The 17,704-nt window shown below is 34.7% G+C and overlaps 5 protein-coding genes across 5 annotated transcripts; all 5 read right to left on the reverse strand.

The window, feature by feature from the left end:
• Positions 1 to 385: 385 nt before the first annotated feature.
• On the reverse strand, positions 386 to 3,015 carry LOC101216253 (F-box protein PP2-B10). Its single transcript, XM_004146255.3, has 3 exons — positions 2,598 to 3,015; positions 1,216 to 1,334; positions 386 to 1,114 (listed from the first exon to the last, which is right to left on the reverse strand). Exons 1-3 carry the CDS (start codon positions 2,898 to 2,900, stop codon positions 637 to 639), a joined length of 900 nt encoding a protein of 299 aa, XP_004146303.1. The 5' UTR covers positions 2,901 to 3,015; the 3' UTR covers positions 386 to 636.
• Positions 3,016 to 5,997: 2,982 nt separating this feature from the next.
• Positions 5,998 to 8,004, reverse strand: LOC101216501 (F-box protein PP2-B10). Its single transcript, XM_004146256.3, has 3 exons — positions 7,684 to 8,004; positions 6,829 to 6,947; positions 5,998 to 6,727 (listed from the first exon to the last, which is right to left on the reverse strand). Exons 1-3 carry the CDS (start codon positions 7,975 to 7,977, stop codon positions 6,259 to 6,261), a joined length of 882 nt encoding a protein of 293 aa, XP_004146304.2. The 5' UTR covers positions 7,978 to 8,004; the 3' UTR covers positions 5,998 to 6,258.
• Positions 8,005 to 8,844: 840 nt separating this feature from the next.
• Positions 8,845 to 10,764, reverse strand: LOC101208247 (putative F-box protein PP2-B8). The gene is made up of 2 exons (XM_011658432.2): positions 9,924 to 10,764; positions 8,845 to 9,563 (listed from the first exon to the last, which is right to left on the reverse strand). Exon 2 carries the CDS (start codon positions 9,466 to 9,468, stop codon positions 8,935 to 8,937), a length of 534 nt encoding a protein of 177 aa, XP_011656734.2. The 5' UTR covers positions 9,469 to 9,563; positions 9,924 to 10,764; the 3' UTR covers positions 8,845 to 8,934.
• Positions 10,765 to 10,927: 163 nt separating this feature from the next.
• Positions 10,928 to 13,001, reverse strand: LOC101208488 (F-box protein PP2-B10). The gene is made up of 3 exons (XM_004146308.3): positions 12,658 to 13,001; positions 11,761 to 11,876; positions 10,928 to 11,663 (listed from the first exon to the last, which is right to left on the reverse strand). The coding sequence occupies exons 1-3, from the start codon at positions 12,973 to 12,975 to the stop codon at positions 11,171 to 11,173; spliced, it is 927 nt and encodes a 308-aa protein (XP_004146356.2). The 5' UTR covers positions 12,976 to 13,001; the 3' UTR covers positions 10,928 to 11,170.
• A 1,507-nt stretch (positions 13,002 to 14,508) lies between these two features.
• LOC101208730 (F-box protein PP2-B10) lies at positions 14,509 to 15,885 on the reverse strand. The gene is made up of 3 exons (XM_011658437.2): positions 15,487 to 15,885; positions 15,292 to 15,410; positions 14,509 to 15,191 (listed from the first exon to the last, which is right to left on the reverse strand). The coding sequence occupies exons 1-3, from the start codon at positions 15,808 to 15,810 to the stop codon at positions 14,687 to 14,689; spliced, it is 948 nt and encodes a 315-aa protein (XP_011656739.1). The 5' UTR covers positions 15,811 to 15,885; the 3' UTR covers positions 14,509 to 14,686.
• Positions 15,886 to 17,704: the final 1,819 nt, after the last annotated feature.

The following is a 17,704-nucleotide window of genomic DNA, read 5'->3' on the forward strand; positions in this document are numbered from 1 at the left end:
TAATAAAACACTTAGCTGTATTTGTTCATGAAAAATGAAATGCCAAAGAATCATATGAACAGTTGATGATGTGAATTCAACTATTGATCGGAATGAACTATTATAAGAAGGTGAAAAAGAGAAGAATCAAGAGACTTTCACATTGCATCTTATACAACGTTGGTACAATGAGTCACCAAAAAGATTAGAGTGGAAATGACATGAAAAATTCTATAGCTTGAAATATGACATCAAGATATTAGGTCTGAAGTGAGAAGTTAATATTTCTCTTCTCGTATTGCCATACAGAAGAGACATGAAAATGTCTAAAGAATCACTTCATCAATTTTTTTTTACGATAGGTAATATGCTTATGAGTTTATGCTTTCTACCTTAGTTTTGAAGGTGACAAATGAAAATGTAAACATTTAGATTGATACTTAATGTACTTTAACTTCTCTATATACAAAGCAAACTTTTCAGTTATCATTTTCATGGAGCCAAAAGTAAAAGTAATACCGGAATGATACATGACCATAACATTTCTAAAGCTTGCAAGAGTATTTTCCTTTTTCGTCATTCAACAACCATAGTTGATCGAGCATTAATGTGCTATACATTGAGTTCCTTAGGTTCACAAAGCTGACAAGAACTCATCTATGCAAGATCACGGCTAACTTTAGGCCTAATGTCTATCCCTTGAACGATTAGGCCACTCTTAGAATAATTGCAATTAACCTCCTTAAGAAAGAACTCAACAACATCATCTCCACCATTATTGCGAAGCTCTCCCAACTCGATTTCAAACCATCCATCATGCCTCTCCTGTGGTTGTTTTGCCCTTGACATGCTATTTCCGAGTGGATTCCTTCTCAAACACGGCGTGCGTCGACGACGCTTCGGTGGAGCATTTTCTAAAAAGGGGTCCAAACAAACTCTACTGGAGCAACATTCCCCATCAACAATGGCCACTGCTGCATCAGCAGCAACTATATCAAACCCATAATACCTACGTTCATCCATCTTAAACACAAAATAAGCTGCATAAGTTGTTGCAGGACTCAACATTTTGCAGCTTAGCTTTCCTTTAATTTCAAGCCACCAAACGTTGAGAAGAACAGCAACCTCAGCAAACCTAATTTCCACACCAAATTAAAGAACGAAAGTATTGGGAATAGAGGAAAAAGAAACAAGATAAAAGAATGGGATTTGAGGCAATGAAATAGTGTTAAACACCTTGACTCAGGATGAGGTTCCCAAGTCCAATAGGCAGGCATATCACTCCAAATAATTGAAAGTTCCCTTGCTCCAAGCATTATGCATTTCTTACCACTACATTTGTCCAATGAAAAGCTCTGCCAAATACAAACTGAACCCACTAAGTTTATATGCATACAAATAGATAGTGAATGGAAGGTACGGTTTTGACCCACTTGGTTTTCTCAGTTCTTTGAGAATCAAAATAATCAAACCAGGGTGTATACAATCAAATAATCCATACTTAAAAACTTTCCTACAAGAAGATATCAAACATGAAATAGAATTCAAGAAATTGGATTTTTAGATATCAACCATTTTGGAGTGTGTGTGAACATTTTTAAATAAAATTTTAATAGCTTTTGTTTGAAATCCAAGTTCACTATGAAGTTTAGACATATAATTTGAACTTTGAACTTTGAACTCTGCTTGTATTTGATCTCTGATGTTTTAAAAGTGGAACTCTTGGTCCTCTAGTTTGAATATTATTTTTATTAGATTTGATTTGTACAAACCCTTGGATCGAGTACGTTGCAAATGAATTAATAGAAAAATGACATAATAGTTACACATTGGTCTTGATTATTGACATAATCATGAACTAACTGTGAAAATATGTATAGCTTGAGTGGTTACATTTTATTTATGACATGAAACAACTCAGAGCATGTCATATTGATAGAATATGCACTTGAATACATTGATTGACGAGCAACACTAAAGTGCAGTCTAGTCTGTGCTATTGTTTCCCCAAAACACATAAGGTAATAAGTTTTTTAAATCTTCATTTTTTATAAAGAAATCAAATTGCCATGTGACAACTTTTAATTAGGTGCATTAAAGGGTTGCACAATAAATAGTTGCCAACTTGATATCTAAGTTTTTTCCTTATCAACTCATCTTCAATTAATAATTTTGGAAATTTGAAAATCCCAAAACAGAATGATCAATTTCGATCAATTCTATTTCGAAACTCATTAGGCACGATTCCCTTTTTAACACCCTGAATATTCATAATTACATGAAATAATAAAAGTTTAAGTTAACTAAAAACATGATTTATAGTGAATTTAAAAATGATAAAAATAATTAACCCTCTAAAGTCTAATTTTTTTCAAAGGGTATTATCCTGAACAAAAAAAATTGATATTCAAGTTAACAATAAAAGATAAAAAATAGATATAAGGTTAAGAGAAGGTTTAAATTGAAATTAAGTTGTAAAATTATAATAATTAAGTTAAACAATATTAAATAAGTCAACAATTTTCTTTTGCTGCCAAAGGTATGTATTGCGTCGGCCGCCGAGAACTCATGAAACTCACTTTGAATTCTAGAGAAATTAGGGGAATCGAAAAGTTTACCTTGTTGCCGTCATCAATTATCAAAGGGGTATCGCAAAGGGAGAAAAAGATGCCCTTCTTCGAACTCGAAATTGGATCAAAATTGAGGTTGCTAGGTTTCCGACGAGAAATCAAAATCTCCCAATCGGTAGGCAGGAAACTGTCCCACACGATGTCCGACTGCGCTGCCGCAACGAAAGTGGTGGAAACCACAGAAGATCTACAGGCATCCGATGGAGTGGTGAAGGACAAGATTTTAGCGACGACTCCTTCTGGCAGCGAAGAGAAATCAGAAATTCCTTCACCCTTTTCTTCCTCTTCCATCAGTTCAAACACCAAAGAATAATAATACTGAATTTGAATTTAAAACTTTGGGGATAAAGGGATAGATAATATATATAGTAAATTCCATTTCCACACAATTACTTTTGAATATTGGTTATATGGCAACTTGCTTTGGTAGCGTAGTGCCAAAACCATATTACAATTATAATGTAGTATTTGAAACATCTATCTTACTCACATATTTTATATTTTGCATTATCTTATTGGATGTTGTATCAATAAATCACGTTTTTGTTAACTTTTATTTTACATTTTGACTTACTAATTCATGACGTGTTCAATATATTAAAGAGATCAAATGTATATATTCAAGTCTCCTATAAGAAATTAAATAATAGTATTGAAGGGTCGCTTATAATTAAAATATAGTACAGTTCAATTACAAACTAAATTTCTTTTTGTTAAAAGTTTCTATTACAAAACTAAATTTCTAGTTTAATTATTAAAATTAACCATCTAATCGGTGAAATATTTTATTTGTGTTGTTGACATATTTAATCATTCTTACCATCAATACATGAAATTGAAAATTTTAAAGGATTTGTTATAATTTTTTTTAGTACTAATATAAAGTAAAAGTTCAAATGCTAATTATGATACAATTGATGGCTGAAAATAAAAGGGTAAGAAAATAGGATTATTAAAGTGGATATAAGTTATAACTCCAAACCAAATTGATAGAATATTAGAGAACTTCTAACTTCTAACTTCTAACTTCTAACTTCTAACACAATCTTAAAAGTTCTATAGCTACATATGTAGTTTAAATTGTTATAATAATAGAGAAGAAGTATGTAGTTTAACCAACCATTGTTTTCTTGTCAACGTCTCAAATTCTTCTAGTTTTTTCAAACCTGTCGATTTACAAAGCTTGGTAATACCAACACCATTGCTCTATTAAGTCATCTATACCATTGGTTGGTTGGATTTGGTCCTAATTTCAATACCCTCGAAGACAAGGGCAGCCTTATCAGTAGAGCCCTCCACCTCCGTAAGAGTCGGCAACTTCATCATCTCCATCACCAATTTCAAACCACCCATCATTTTCTGGCCTCTTTAACCTTGATAAGCTTGGTTTTTAGTGTCAAGAATTCCCATTGTTACATCAGCAGGATCAATATTGAACCCATAGTAACTAGTTTCCCTCATCTGGAACACAAAGTAAACTGCATAAGTTGTTTTAGGAGACAACAGCAGCCTATCCTTCCACATATTTCAAGCCACCACACACAGAGTAGCATAGCTACCTCTGTAAACTTGATACCACAGGACAAAGAATTAGAATGGGGAGGAACAAGAAAGAGAAATGAGAATAAAATTTGCTCAGATCTCAGATTTCGAACCTTCAATCAAGATGGTCTTCCCAGGTCCAATAGTCAAAGTTTTCACCCCAACTGATCGAGAGATCCCTTGCTCCAAGAATTATGCATTTCTTACCGCTCCATTTTTCCAATGACAAGCTCTACATCATACCAATGATTCAAACCACTCAACTCGTGTTCATACAAATGAATAGCATCAAAACTTCACCGTTAATCCAACAAAAGATGTATATATATTTTAAATGGTGGCTTTTCGTTCTTTTCGTTCACTTGATGGGGATTAAAAACCATGATCAACAACTTAAACTGGCGTCGATTATCTATCCTTAATTTCTGAATCATGTTCTTCTGTTGTTTCAGAATCACCAGATCCTCTAGCCACTTTGCATAAACTGGTTAACACCTATGCCATCAGCTGAGGGAGCAACAAGCGAAAAACCATTCTTCACATCATACTCCGGCTGCTCAGGGACTACAACATTTACTTCATTCTCCCTATCAACGCACAACCGTCCTTTTCACTGTCACTACTCGCAACTGACTCATCATCAAAAAGCGCTGTTGTAACTTGTAAGACTTTTCTTCTTCCTTTTTAGGAAATTTGAACACTCTGCTTGATAATGTCGCGAAGGCATCACACTCTCGGCATCTGAAACTTCTATCCAGCTTGGGATGACCACTGTTCATACTCTTTTAACTCCCTCCGTCTGCCCGGAGAATTCGTGACAGAGTTAGCACTACTATAGCTGCAATGATCTTTGTTATATTAACCCATGTTTCTCTAGAACGTTTATTAAACTGTCGTGCAACCTTCCTATCCTTATCCTGATTAAGTTCTTTGTCACTCATAGAGTGAAAAGCCAAACCTTTGCCCATATTGTCCCTCTTATCATCAACTATTAATTCAAATGTGTGTAGGGGTCCGAACAACTGATCCAATTTTAAGGTGGCGATATCATTCACTTCTTCAATTGCAGTAACCTTCATGTCAAACCGTCTCGGCAAAGAGTGGAACACCTTCCTTACTAGCTTTGGTTCTGCAATCTTTTTGCCAAGAGCAAACGACTCATTCACAATATCCAGGACCCGTACATTACATTAAGCAAAAGTCTCATCATCCATCATTTTGAGAGATTCAAATTTGGATACACAGATGTTCCTTCATAGGCTATATTCCCCATGTTTCTCTAGTATTCACCATTTTACACTTATCATTTTAAGGGTTCACACCATTTAATTAGCGACAATTTTGTCAATAAAAGATTAACTGTTTTACTTATGACTTATTTGTTAACTAATTTTGGGTTGAGGAGAATTCTAATTTTGATGGACTTATATGGCTTCTGAAAATTAATATTAATGACTAAAAGAGTAAAAGGAATTGGGGAGGTGAGAGTTTTTTTAGTGCAAGTGAAATAGATTGTGACAAAGTGAAATTGCTTAGATGGTTTGAGTTTTGGTTAGTACAATTCAAGTTTTAAGTTTGAGTTTTGGTAAATTATTGTCCTAAATATATTCTCTCTTTTTCAGATGTGAGAAATGTAGAGTGTGATTTTGATTTAGTTTAGTCTTTTTAACTGCATAACATAACATCTGTTTAATTGTTATATTAACTTGTATTTGAAATTATTGAAATTATAAAATTATCTAATAATAACAGAACGGATGTTAACGAGAAGTTTGGTTGGCCAATACACTATTTTAAGAAAAAATGTTTTCTAATATTAGATCACATAGTAGGGAATTCTATTAAATTTGAAAATACAGATTTATGCGATTCTATTCAGTTTATATAAATCTCACACATTTTATATAATAAAACAAAATGACAAATTTCTGGGGCATATGCATCGCGCGTATTATTTACTCGAATAACAAATAGCAACAACAAGACTAAAATCTAATGTAGAGTTTCTTTTAACTTCTCTATATACAAAATAAAACAAGGGTTCTGGATGTCCTATCATGACAATAAAAGTCCTAACATGAGTTTGAAGAAGTTTGCTCGAGTTCGTCTATTCTGGGTTGATTTTAGGTCTAATCTCAATACCTTGAACAACGAGGCTGTTCTTGGAATCAGTACACCTGAGATCCTTGAGAATGATTTCAACTTCATCATCTCCACCATTGTTATCAAACTCTCCCAACTCAGTTTCAAACCAATCATCATGTCTCCCCTTTGGCATTTCCAACCCTGATATGTTGTTCGTTGGTAGATTGCTCCCTGCTTGTGGTACATGTCGGCGCCGTTGAAGAGGGTCATCCAAATAAGGGTCCAAACAAACAGTCTTCACAGAGTGTTCACTACCAACAATTCCCACCATCGCATCAACAAAATCTATATTGAACCCAAAGTATCTTCGTTCCCTCATCTTGAACACAATGTAAGCTGCATAAGTTGTTCTAGGAGACAACATTCCACTGCTTAACTTTCCACGTATTTCAAGCCACCATGCCTTGAAAATAACAACTACTTCTCCAAACCTGATTCTCACACCCAAATTAAAAGGCAAAGTATCAGACTCAGGAGGGAAAGAAACAGAAGAGAAAGAAAGGGGCTTGAGCCAATTGTTTAGAGTTAAAACCTTGACTCAGGATGAGATTCCCAGGTCCAGTAGACAGAGGTATCATCCCAAACAATTGAAAGGTCCCTTGCTCCAAGCATTATGCATTTCTTACCACTCTGCTTGTCCAATGATAAACTCTACTACATACCAACGATTCAGTCTACTCAATTTATTAATACAAAGAGAAAGTACAGAGCAGCTACACTGATTCAATAACTGACAAAAGATATGCATATGAACATAATGGCTTCTTATATAGAATTGGTAATCAAGTTATCACAAGTGTATATAAAATTATAAATGATTTATACTTCAAAACTCAGTCACCTAAAATTGGGGCCACCAGATAACTATTTCTCGCCCAATTCAAGCTCAATAAGTCTTGAGAGCATGTTAAAGGCATATAAAAACTGAAGAATAAACTGAACCTCAGAATATATAATATACAAGTGATATTTAAATGAATGCAATTTACAACTTTCTAGACATCAAAAGTTTAACCCCCTTTTCCATTGTACAAATTTCATATTCTACTTGATTTGTTGTCGATGGAAAGTGAAACTCTGGTATAGAACAATCCAAAATGATACACATGCACTTGATAAGTTTCTCAAACTCCATTGAAATACAAGCACTTCTACGTATAATTTCAAAAGTTTCTGTATGAATCCGAGCATGGGTACGGTATAGTAAGGGAGGAATTATAACAAAATTAGCTTTAATGTTTATGAAATTTGATAGAAATGTATTTTATGACCCTAACCATTCAGGAAAGTATTTGTTTTGTTACACGGTAAGGAAGGGCTTACTAACGACCACTCATCCAACTACAGCCACCATCAATTTAGAAATCGAGGGAATCGGAAACCTTACCTTCTTGGCGTTATCAATGAGCAGCGGGCTATTGCAAAGAGAGAAAAAGATTTCCTTCTTGGAACTCGTAATTGGATCAAAATTCAGGCCACCAGGTTTGCTCCGAGAAATAAAATCGTCCAAATCGTTGGGCAGAAATGTGTCCCAGACGATATCGGACTGCGCCGCCGCATGGAAAGCCCGGGAAACCGCCGACGACCTGCAGACATCTAAGGGAGTGGTGAGCGACAAGATGTTAGCTATTACTCCTTCCGGCAGAGAGGAGAAATGGGTTCTTCCTTCCTTACCCTCCATGCTTTTTTTTGGTGTCAAGGGATAGTTTTATTTATTTATTTTAATATATTATGAAATCAATCAAATTTGTATATTTCATTTAAGGTTTTAAATAAATAAAAGTTGTTTCAAAATTTTAACATTCATAGCTTTTTCTCATTTTTAGGAAAAAGAAAATAAAGGGAGGACCTTGCTTGTGTTCATGATTCAGAGCAACAAAATAATCAGAGAGTAGCTATAAGGAAAGTGAATTCCAATCATGTAAAATAATTTATTTAGGTAATTTCACCTTGATATGACTTGAGAAAAAAAAACTTCAATTTTAAAAAGTATATCATATTTAATTTTGTTTCCAAAATTTAATAGTAGATAAACATTTTATTTCATATTCCTTTTGCTAATCTGATTAATAGATCTTATGCAACTTTAAAAAGTATATCTTATGCAACTTTGTTTTCTTTTCCAATATGATTAACAGAAGCATCTTTCAAGTTCCAAATATATATGTCATATGGTGAGACTTGATAGAAGAATGAGATTGGTTTGGTAGTAAGGTGCTTGGAAATGGTCTCTTTTTATTATTATTTTTTCTTCTGTTTCTTTTTGCTACATAGGAATAAGGCTGGCTCGTGTGCAGTTGAAAGTTTCTCAAATTCTTGCAATTTTTTTGTATCTTCTATTTTCCAATTCTGAAGTTTTGTTTAGGATTTAGGAATGTTGCTTCCCAAAGTGTGTCACATTATTAACGTCAAACTTCATTCTCTAGTTCCCTTGAGTTGGATTTGATGAAGTTTTGATTTAGATAAAATAAAATAAACTTTGTTTTCTTGTAATGGTTTTCATAGTTTCATTTTGTTATTAGTCATTTCGTTTTGCTTCAGCTAAAAAAAATTTGAATTTGTTGATGAAAGTTGACAGTGAAAAAATATTAAGAACGCAAGCTTAATTGGCATGTCAAAAAGGTCGCAAGGAGTTCATCTAAGCAGGGCTAGTTTTAGGCCGGATATCTATCCCCACGACGACAAGGCCACTCTTGGGAGAACAACGATTGTCCTCCCTAAGAATGACCTCAACTTCATCATCTTTCCCATTAGTTTGAAACTCTCCTAACTCAATTTCGAACAAGCCATCAGATCTCCAGTTTGGCTGCTCGAACTCCGACATGTTCTGATTGCTCTCTGCCCACGGTAGAAACTGGTGCAACCAAGATGGGCTATCCAAGTCAGGGTCCAAACAAACATTCTTACCATGACAATCATCGCCAACAACTCCCAACATGGCCTCCACAGGATCAAGATTGAATCCATAGTACTTGCGTTTCTTCATCTTAAACACAAAGTAAGCTGCATAAGTTGTTGCAGGAGACAACATTCTGCAACTTATCTTTCCACTTACTTCAAGCAAACATATGTCGAGTAGCACGACTACCTCTCCAAACCTGTTTCTCAAGCCCACTCTCAAGGGAAGAGGTATCACTAGACTTAAAACCTTGACCCTTGATGAGGTACCCATTTCCAAAGGGAAGAGGTATCACTCCCAGAAATCGACAGGTCCCTTGCTCCGAGCATTATGCATTTTTTTCCACTCCATATGTCCAATGAAAAGCTCTGCCACATACGAATTATTGAAGAATATAATACAAAAGAGAGAATACAGGACAACTTCAGAGCTGATTCAACAAGTGACAAAAATGTACATATAAACCAATGGCATTCTGATGATTTGTTAATAAGACTGGTACAAGTGTGTATTCTATCAAATAATATGCACAATGTGTGCGTCAGAATGCCTTCGACCTCCCAATGACTAACCTAATTTCTATTTGTTTATAGTTATTACAAGTTTGAACTTAGGGTTTAGAAAGGGTAGGGTATACATAAACCCTCTACTTAAAAGGCCTTTAGTCGGCCGAGAAGTCATAAAACTCCGATTTTAGTTTAGAGAAATTGAGGAAATGGGGAGGTTACCTGTTTGCCGTCATCAATGAGCAGCGGAGTATCGGAAAGGGAGAAGAAAATATCCTTCTTGGAACTGGAGGTAGGATTCATCCGAGAGATTAAAAGGTGGTAATCTGAAGGAATAAACCTCTCCCAGGCAACATCAGACTGGGCCGCCGCATGAAAAGTCCAGGAAACCGCCGATAACCGGCAGTTATCCAATGGAGACGTCAGTGACAAGATGTTGGCTATTACTCCCTCCGGTAGCGAAGAGAACTCAACCATTTCTTTGCCCTCAGATTCGCTTCTCTTTTCCCACTCCCTTTCGTTTGAAATTTGCTTCTCCAATGATTCTAAACACTATTCTCTTTTAGTTTTATTATTATTTTTTTATATTAACGGATGTCAAGAAAATCCTTATAAAATTATTTAGTGGATAGATGACTACAAGGATATCAATTATTATAGGGATGATTAATAAAATTTAATTTTTAAAATTACAACCATCTCTAAACATCGTTAACATTGTTATTCCCTGGAAATGAACATTGTTATTCTCCGACTTGAAGATTCCTTTGTATAGCAATTTTCACAATAATAATTAAATATATCACTTTTAAGAAATTGCATATATAACAAATTTTATGATAAACTTTCACGAATTTTATTATATTTACAATTTCTTCTTATATAGTGCTATATATGTTAATATCTTAAAACAAATCTAATTGTTTTGGTAGACAACTAGTTAAAAATTATCAGATTTTGGGTTAACAATATAAATATTAAAATAAAACCTTTCATTTTATTAGAAAAATAGTAAATTGATTTTTAGAATTATCCGTCACAAATTTGGACCAAAATAATTTTTTTTAAAAAAATCTAAAACTCAGTTCGTAGCAACCAAAATTTCACTAACAATAAAGGAAATCAAATATTTTTAAATTCTACAATTTTTACTAATTGAAAAAATCTAACATCCAAACAATCAAGATTTTCTTAACTATAATCTTAAAAAATAATATAGAAAACTATTTTCAAACCATCAAGAACTTACTTTTGTTATCAAGATACTATTGGTTTTCAATTAATCAGAGATACACTTTAATTGAAAAAATAACTCAACTTTGCATATGAAAAGATAAATAATCCTTTTATGATTTTCTAACGACGTTTTTTCTTTGCCTATTATTTTATGCAACAATATTATGAAAATAATATTTTATGGACCCAAACTTTTAAAACTATATAAACAATTTCGTGGCTGTAATATCTACCTATGCATGAAGGCGGCTGAGTTTTTTAGGCCTAATCTCAATTCCCTCCACGACGAGGCCACCCTTGGAAGAAGAGCCTTTTACCTCCTTAAGGGCCATCTCAAGTTCATCGTCTCCATGGTCACCACCTATAAACTCTCCCAATTCAATTTCAAACCAGCCATCGTGTCTCTTATGTGGTCGCTCCAACCCTGCCATGCGTCGTTCAAACTGACGCCGCCACTGAGGCCACTGAGGCCACTGAATAAGTTGGTCCAAATAAAGAGGTTGGTCCACATAAGGGTCCAAACAAACACTTTTTGGATGGTTTTCATGGCCAATAATACCCACAGTTGCATTAGTAGGATCAATATTGAACCCAGAGTAACTCCTTTCCCCTAACTTGAACAAAAAGTAAGCTGCATAAACTGTTTTAGGAGACAACATTCTGCAACTTAATCTTCCGCGTATTTCAAACCACCACTCAAAGAGGAGCACAGCTACCTCTGCAAACCTGATTACATATTCACATTAAGAAAGGTAGAGAGTTATAATTGTGAGGGAAAAAAGAGAAGAAATAAGATTTGCTCAAATTTCAGACTTCGAATTACCTCGAATCAGGATGGTCTTCCCAGGACGAGTCAGAGTTTTCACCCCAAGTGATCGAGAGATCCCTTGCTCCAACCATTATGCATTTCTTACCACTCCATTTTTCCAACGAAAAGCTCTACAACATAGGATTCAACCCACACAGTTCCAGAAAAAAAAAAGTGCAAAAGAGTTCATTGATAATTTAATCCAACAAAAGATATATATTAAAAACGGTGGCTTTTCATTCTTTTAGTTCACTAGTTGGGGTCTAGGGACTAAAAATAGTAGTCTACAGCTGAAATAAGCGTAGCAGAGGCTTAGTTCACTCCCCCCTCCATATCCCAGCTCATAGTTCTAATATCTCTTAAACTCAGCTATACCCAATTGTTCCATAAATCTTGAAAAGAAATTAAAATTTCAACACAACAAAAAGGGGATGCAGTACAATGAGAATTATAATTTTTAACCCAGAAAAAATGCTCACAAGAATTTAAACATACATATGAGGTAAACCTTATTCAAATTAAAACAATTTCAAAGGTTTTTGTTGGAATCCAAGGTTACTTCAAAATTAAACTTAAAATGAAATTAAGTTTTGACGTTTTTGGCATTTGTTTGGATTATATTTTAGATTCTAAAATTACATGAAAAGTTATGAATTTAGAGCGTTCTTAGAATCTGTTTGAATGTATTTATATTATAGAATCACATGTCAATGCAGATGTAGAATCTACCAGAACCAATATATATATTAGATATAAAGAATATAATGGGGCCTCCAAGGTCAATTTGTAAGCCAACATTACAAGAAAGAGACTTCCGGCAAGGGTGAGCCATTTATGTTAACCGACCTCCGATCCAGTAACTACGGCCACCTACAATTTAAAGAAATTGGTGGAATCGGAAAGCTTAATTACCTTGTTGCCGTCATCAATTAGCACTGGGAAGTAGCAAAGGGAGAAAAAGATATCCTTCTTCGGACTGAAAATTGGGTCAAATTTAAGTTTGTTAGGGTTACTGCGAGAAATAAAAAGTTCCCAATCGGTGGGCAGGAATTGGTTCCACACAATGTCTGATTGAGCCGCCGCATGGAAAATCTTGGAAACGGCCGACGATACGCAGGCATCCGGTGGAGTGGTGAGCGACAAGATTTTAGCTACGACTCCTTCAGGTAAGGAAGAGAAATCAGAAAGTTGTTCACCCTCCATTGCCTTCCCCTTTATTTCTCCTTCCATCAAAAGCTGAGAAGAGTATTGAATTTGCAATTTTCTATTTTAAGGGATTATATATGAGAAAATTGTACAGAGCCCCTTGATTATGTTGACCAACAAATAAATGGGCATGAGCACAAATCCAATAAGATAAATGGACCCAAGCCTAAGTACATCAAACCTACTTAAAGTTCGTTAAGTTTCTCGGTAGAAATATTTATCATTCATTTGAGGTATCTTTTGGTTGAAAGAATAATTGAAGCTATGAAGAATTGAAAATTCAAACTAGGATAACCAAAGTCCTAACACAGTACCATTATTAGCTTAAAGTGACATTTTTCATACTTTAAAATTAGATTTGTTTGTACGCATTTCATGATCAAGCCTAAATTATGCAAATCCAATGGGCTACCATATACCCATATACGGTAATCGTACACGACATTGCATGCAAAGCCAAATGACATTCTCCTAAAGCGCATGTGCTTAAGGTAGTTTTCTCTTTAAGGAAACAAAAGAAAGGCTTCCCCATCTCCTATTTGGTATAAAAAATAATAGGGAAGTTATCTTTGTTAACCTCTTTAAGCTAGAGGTATAATCAATGCACATACGTCATCCGTTTTTAATTCGAGCCGGTGTCATTGCTCCTTTCTCATTCTCAACTACAGTCATTTTGGTTTTTGTAGGCATCATGGCTTACACATGTGCTATGAAAAGCGAGCTAGATAACATCATCAAGCTAGAGTGATAAAGTGCATGCAAAGAGAAGCCTATATTTCTGTTTAATGTAGTCTAAGATTCATCTAATTGATGGTTTTGTTTACTCCATTTCTAACAAATTGGTTTTGTTTACTCTAAGCATTTCTAACAAAATTTTCATCTTTGCTTATATTTGAGATCGTTGTAGAGCCTTTATCTCGATTCCTTGCTCATGGGAAGAAAATAGAAGTTTCATCATCCATTAAACAAACTTTGAGGACTCTTGCTCCAAGCATTACCAACATTATTCTAAAGAGAAGCTTAAACATACCGAATGATTCAATTATATCCTTTAGTCTTAATTTTGAAGGATATAAACGTACGCATGCATCAATATATCTTTCAAAGTGTCTAACTTTCTGTCCCTGCCATGCTCTTTGTCGTTCTATTTTTTTGTTCTTTTTGCCAATGTTGTTCACTTGCTCTTTCTCATTCTATTTCTATTCGTCCGTGGTTTTGTTGGTCAATGAAGAAGTAGACGGAGGAAAGAGGAAAAAAAAAAGAAAGAAATCAATCTAAAGAAATGACAGATTTCTAACTTTATTCGTCCATGGTATATCAGTTACTTTTAGAAAGGGATTATTTTTCATTTTGATTTAAATTTTTTCATATGTTATATACCATGAAATCGATTGATGTAGCTATTAGTATAATCTCTTTGAATAGAGGAAGAAATTGACGATTTGTCCTTAGAACTCATCTTCTTCTAATCATCGACTCACCCAACATTTATAATTAAGTATTAGAAAAATAAATTAAAGAACTTTGAAAAATAAGAATACAAATACAGTAACAAAGTTAAAACCAAATTTAGTAGCTGATATTCAATGAAATCCTACTGTTGCGAGCTTAAATTTTAAATATAACTTTTTTAAAAAAAAGTTTTACACCATAAGGCCTCAGAGATTTGCACCTTTAGTTCATCTTCCTGCCAGAAACACAAAGTTAAAACAGTTGCATAACTAAACATATTTGTTTAGACTCTCGTTGCCACTCTGCAGTGCCACGGCTTTAATAAGGTCCAAGAGTGTTTAGGTCTAATCTCAAACCCCTCGACAATAAGTCCAGTCTTGGTAGAATGGCCCTTGACCTCCATAAGAGCTATCTCAACTTCATCAGCTCCATCGCCACTCTCAAACTCTCCCAACTCAATTTGAAACCAACCATCACGTCTCTCTTGTGGCCACTCTAACCCTAACATTTCTACAGATGGTCCAGGCGAAGGCAGAAAGCCCCTCCGCCACTGTCGAGGATTGTCCAAATGAGGGTCCAAACAAACGCTTCTTCTCCCATGGTTTTCAGTCCCAACAATTCCAACAGTGGCATCGGCTGGATAAAAATTGAACCCTTCATAATTACAATTCTTCATCTTGAATACAAAGTAAACTGCATAAGTTGTCCTAGGAGACAATATCTTGCAGCTTATTCTTCCACGTAATTCAAGCCACCACGCCTTGAGGAGCACAGCCACCTCCGCAAATCTGATTTTCTCACACACCCACATTGAAAAAACAGTGTATTAGAATTCGGAATTAACAAAAAGAACGATAGTGATTTGTTCCAATCTCATAGACTTTGAACCTCGAACGAGGATGCCGATCCCAGCTCCAATATCTAGAGGTATCACCCCAAAGCAACGACAGACCCCTTGCTCCAAGCATTATGCATTTCTTACCACTCTGCCTGTCCAATGATAAACTCTGCTACAAATAAAGTGAACAAGAATTGATACAAACAAAAGACACAAAATTGGTGGAATTGGATCAGAAAAGTTACCTTGTTGCGGTCGTCAATTAGAACCGGGTTGTTGCAGAGAGAGAAAAAGATATCCTTCTTGGAACTGGAAAGTGGATCAAAAGATTTTCGGTAAGAAATCAAAACATCCCAATCGGGAGGGAGGAACCTGTCCCACACAAAATCCGATTGCGCCGCCGCATTGAATACTCGAGAAACCGCCGCTGCCGTACAGGCATCGATTGGAGTCGTGAAAGATAACACATTAGCAATTACTCCTTCCGGCAAAAAAGATAAATCGCCAATTTCTTGGTCTTCGCCATCACTTTCCATCCTCGATTCCTGTTCCATTGCTCTCATTCGCATTTGGGCCACATGCAATCAACAAATATGTATGGGATTTGAAAACTATTTGCAAATTCCAACCACAAATTCTTAAAACTACATATTTGAGTGTCGTTTTTAACAACATTTTATACATGGATCCATAATCAATTGTGTTTTTTTAACTACATCCAGATGGAAGATCATGCGTTAGTTTTGGAGGTTGATGGTACAAATTTATGATGGTTCATTTAGGCTCATATCCACAACCAAGTCTTATTCATTGTAATTGACTCAACTTTATGTTTACAAGTTAAAAATAAAATCAATCTTATGCCACATGATAATTAAAATAGATATAACTACAACACAATCTAACCACTTTTAAAACCATATAAACGAAATTAAGGTTGATATCGAACTTATTAAAACTAAATCGAGAAATTTAGATTGCTCTAAGAAATTTATCTATACAACAAGGCAGCTGGGTTTAGGCCTAATCTCAATCCCCTCAACAGTAAGACCAATCTTTCCCACTAGCACCCTTCACCTCTATGAGACTCATCTCAACTTCATCATCTCTGTCGCCACTTTTTCCCATTTCTCTCCTTTGGCTGCTGCTCCAATCTTCCTATGTCTTCAGATCAAGGGATTATAATAAATGGTATACGAGTTCTTTAGCATTCTTTGTCCAAGAGATCACCCATAGAATTGTTCCAATCTACAATTGAGCTATCGAAAGAAAGGTGCATCTTGTTAGTATTAGTACTACTTTAATTTAATTTTTTTTAAAGTCTTTCTTAATCTTACTTTCATGTTCTTAGAATTTATTTCATTCAGAGGTCATATCAGTCCATTCATATCCCCTTCTAAATTCAAGATGTTACATGTAGATGCTGATGTATTAATTTGGATTAATGAGCCATTACCCTTTCTCAACTTTTTGCCTCACTCGAGTCTTTCTCACCTAGCTCAAAACGTATACCCTCCATCTAGTCAAAACACACTCTTCCTCAAAACGTCTAATCCTTTCGCTTAGTAATTTTCAACTTCCTTCCTTCCTTGTAGCCCCTGCTTCATAATGTAACTGCACACTAGGAAAATTCACATCTTTTACGTAACAAGGCCGTAAAAAAGCGCTAAAGTTCAAGATAGTACATGAATGTGCACATCTAACTATGAGACATTACAAGAATATGATAGCGTAGAGTTAAAAAAAGCTTAAAAGAATTAAAAGTTAATACACATACTAACAAAAGACATTTCTTTCTATTCAGAAACTCAATCGTAAAAACTCCAAAATTAATTAGGTATGCTTACTGCTTAGCTTAGAACAACTTTATATTAGACGATGTTTTAATGCATGTAAGTGATAAACAAACCATCCTAAAAAAAACTTGTGTTGAGGGATGATAGTCTTGGGAAGACCAACAATTAACTATAACCATCCTACATTTATTTTTGGGTTAGAACATTCTTATATACAATTTTATAAATTTATATCATCACTACATGACTAGAGCTTTCTCTAGGTAGCATTTCTAGAACGACTGCATATACATGAGTATTGAATTCAAACTAGGAGTCTTATTAATTGAGTGGTTTTGATCTGATGATCTCAATTTTACTTTCGCATAATTTTATAATTTCATCACAAACAAAAGCTTAATTTCTCCTTTTGCCTTCCTTGACTTTCATCCTAATAAAGTTTGTTAAAGCAGAGGGTTTCGCCAAAAGTAATATAAAAAGCACAAGCAAATAATTACTTTTAAGAAAGCTTAAAGATGGGATGATGGAGTTAAATAATTAGTGATGTTGAACGTTATGATCTCTATAAGTTTTGTATGTGCTTGTATCAAAATTTGATTTGTTTGCTTTTCCAATGTGTAAGAACATTCGTGGCATTGTAAAGTGGACTTTACTCCCTATCCATCTA

Source organism: Cucumis sativus, chromosome 1 (assembly GCF_000004075.3).
Source record: "Cucumis sativus cultivar 9930 chromosome 1, Cucumber_9930_V3, whole genome shotgun sequence".
In the NCBI taxonomy this organism is placed as follows: domain Eukaryota; kingdom Viridiplantae; phylum Streptophyta; class Magnoliopsida; order Cucurbitales; family Cucurbitaceae; genus Cucumis; species Cucumis sativus.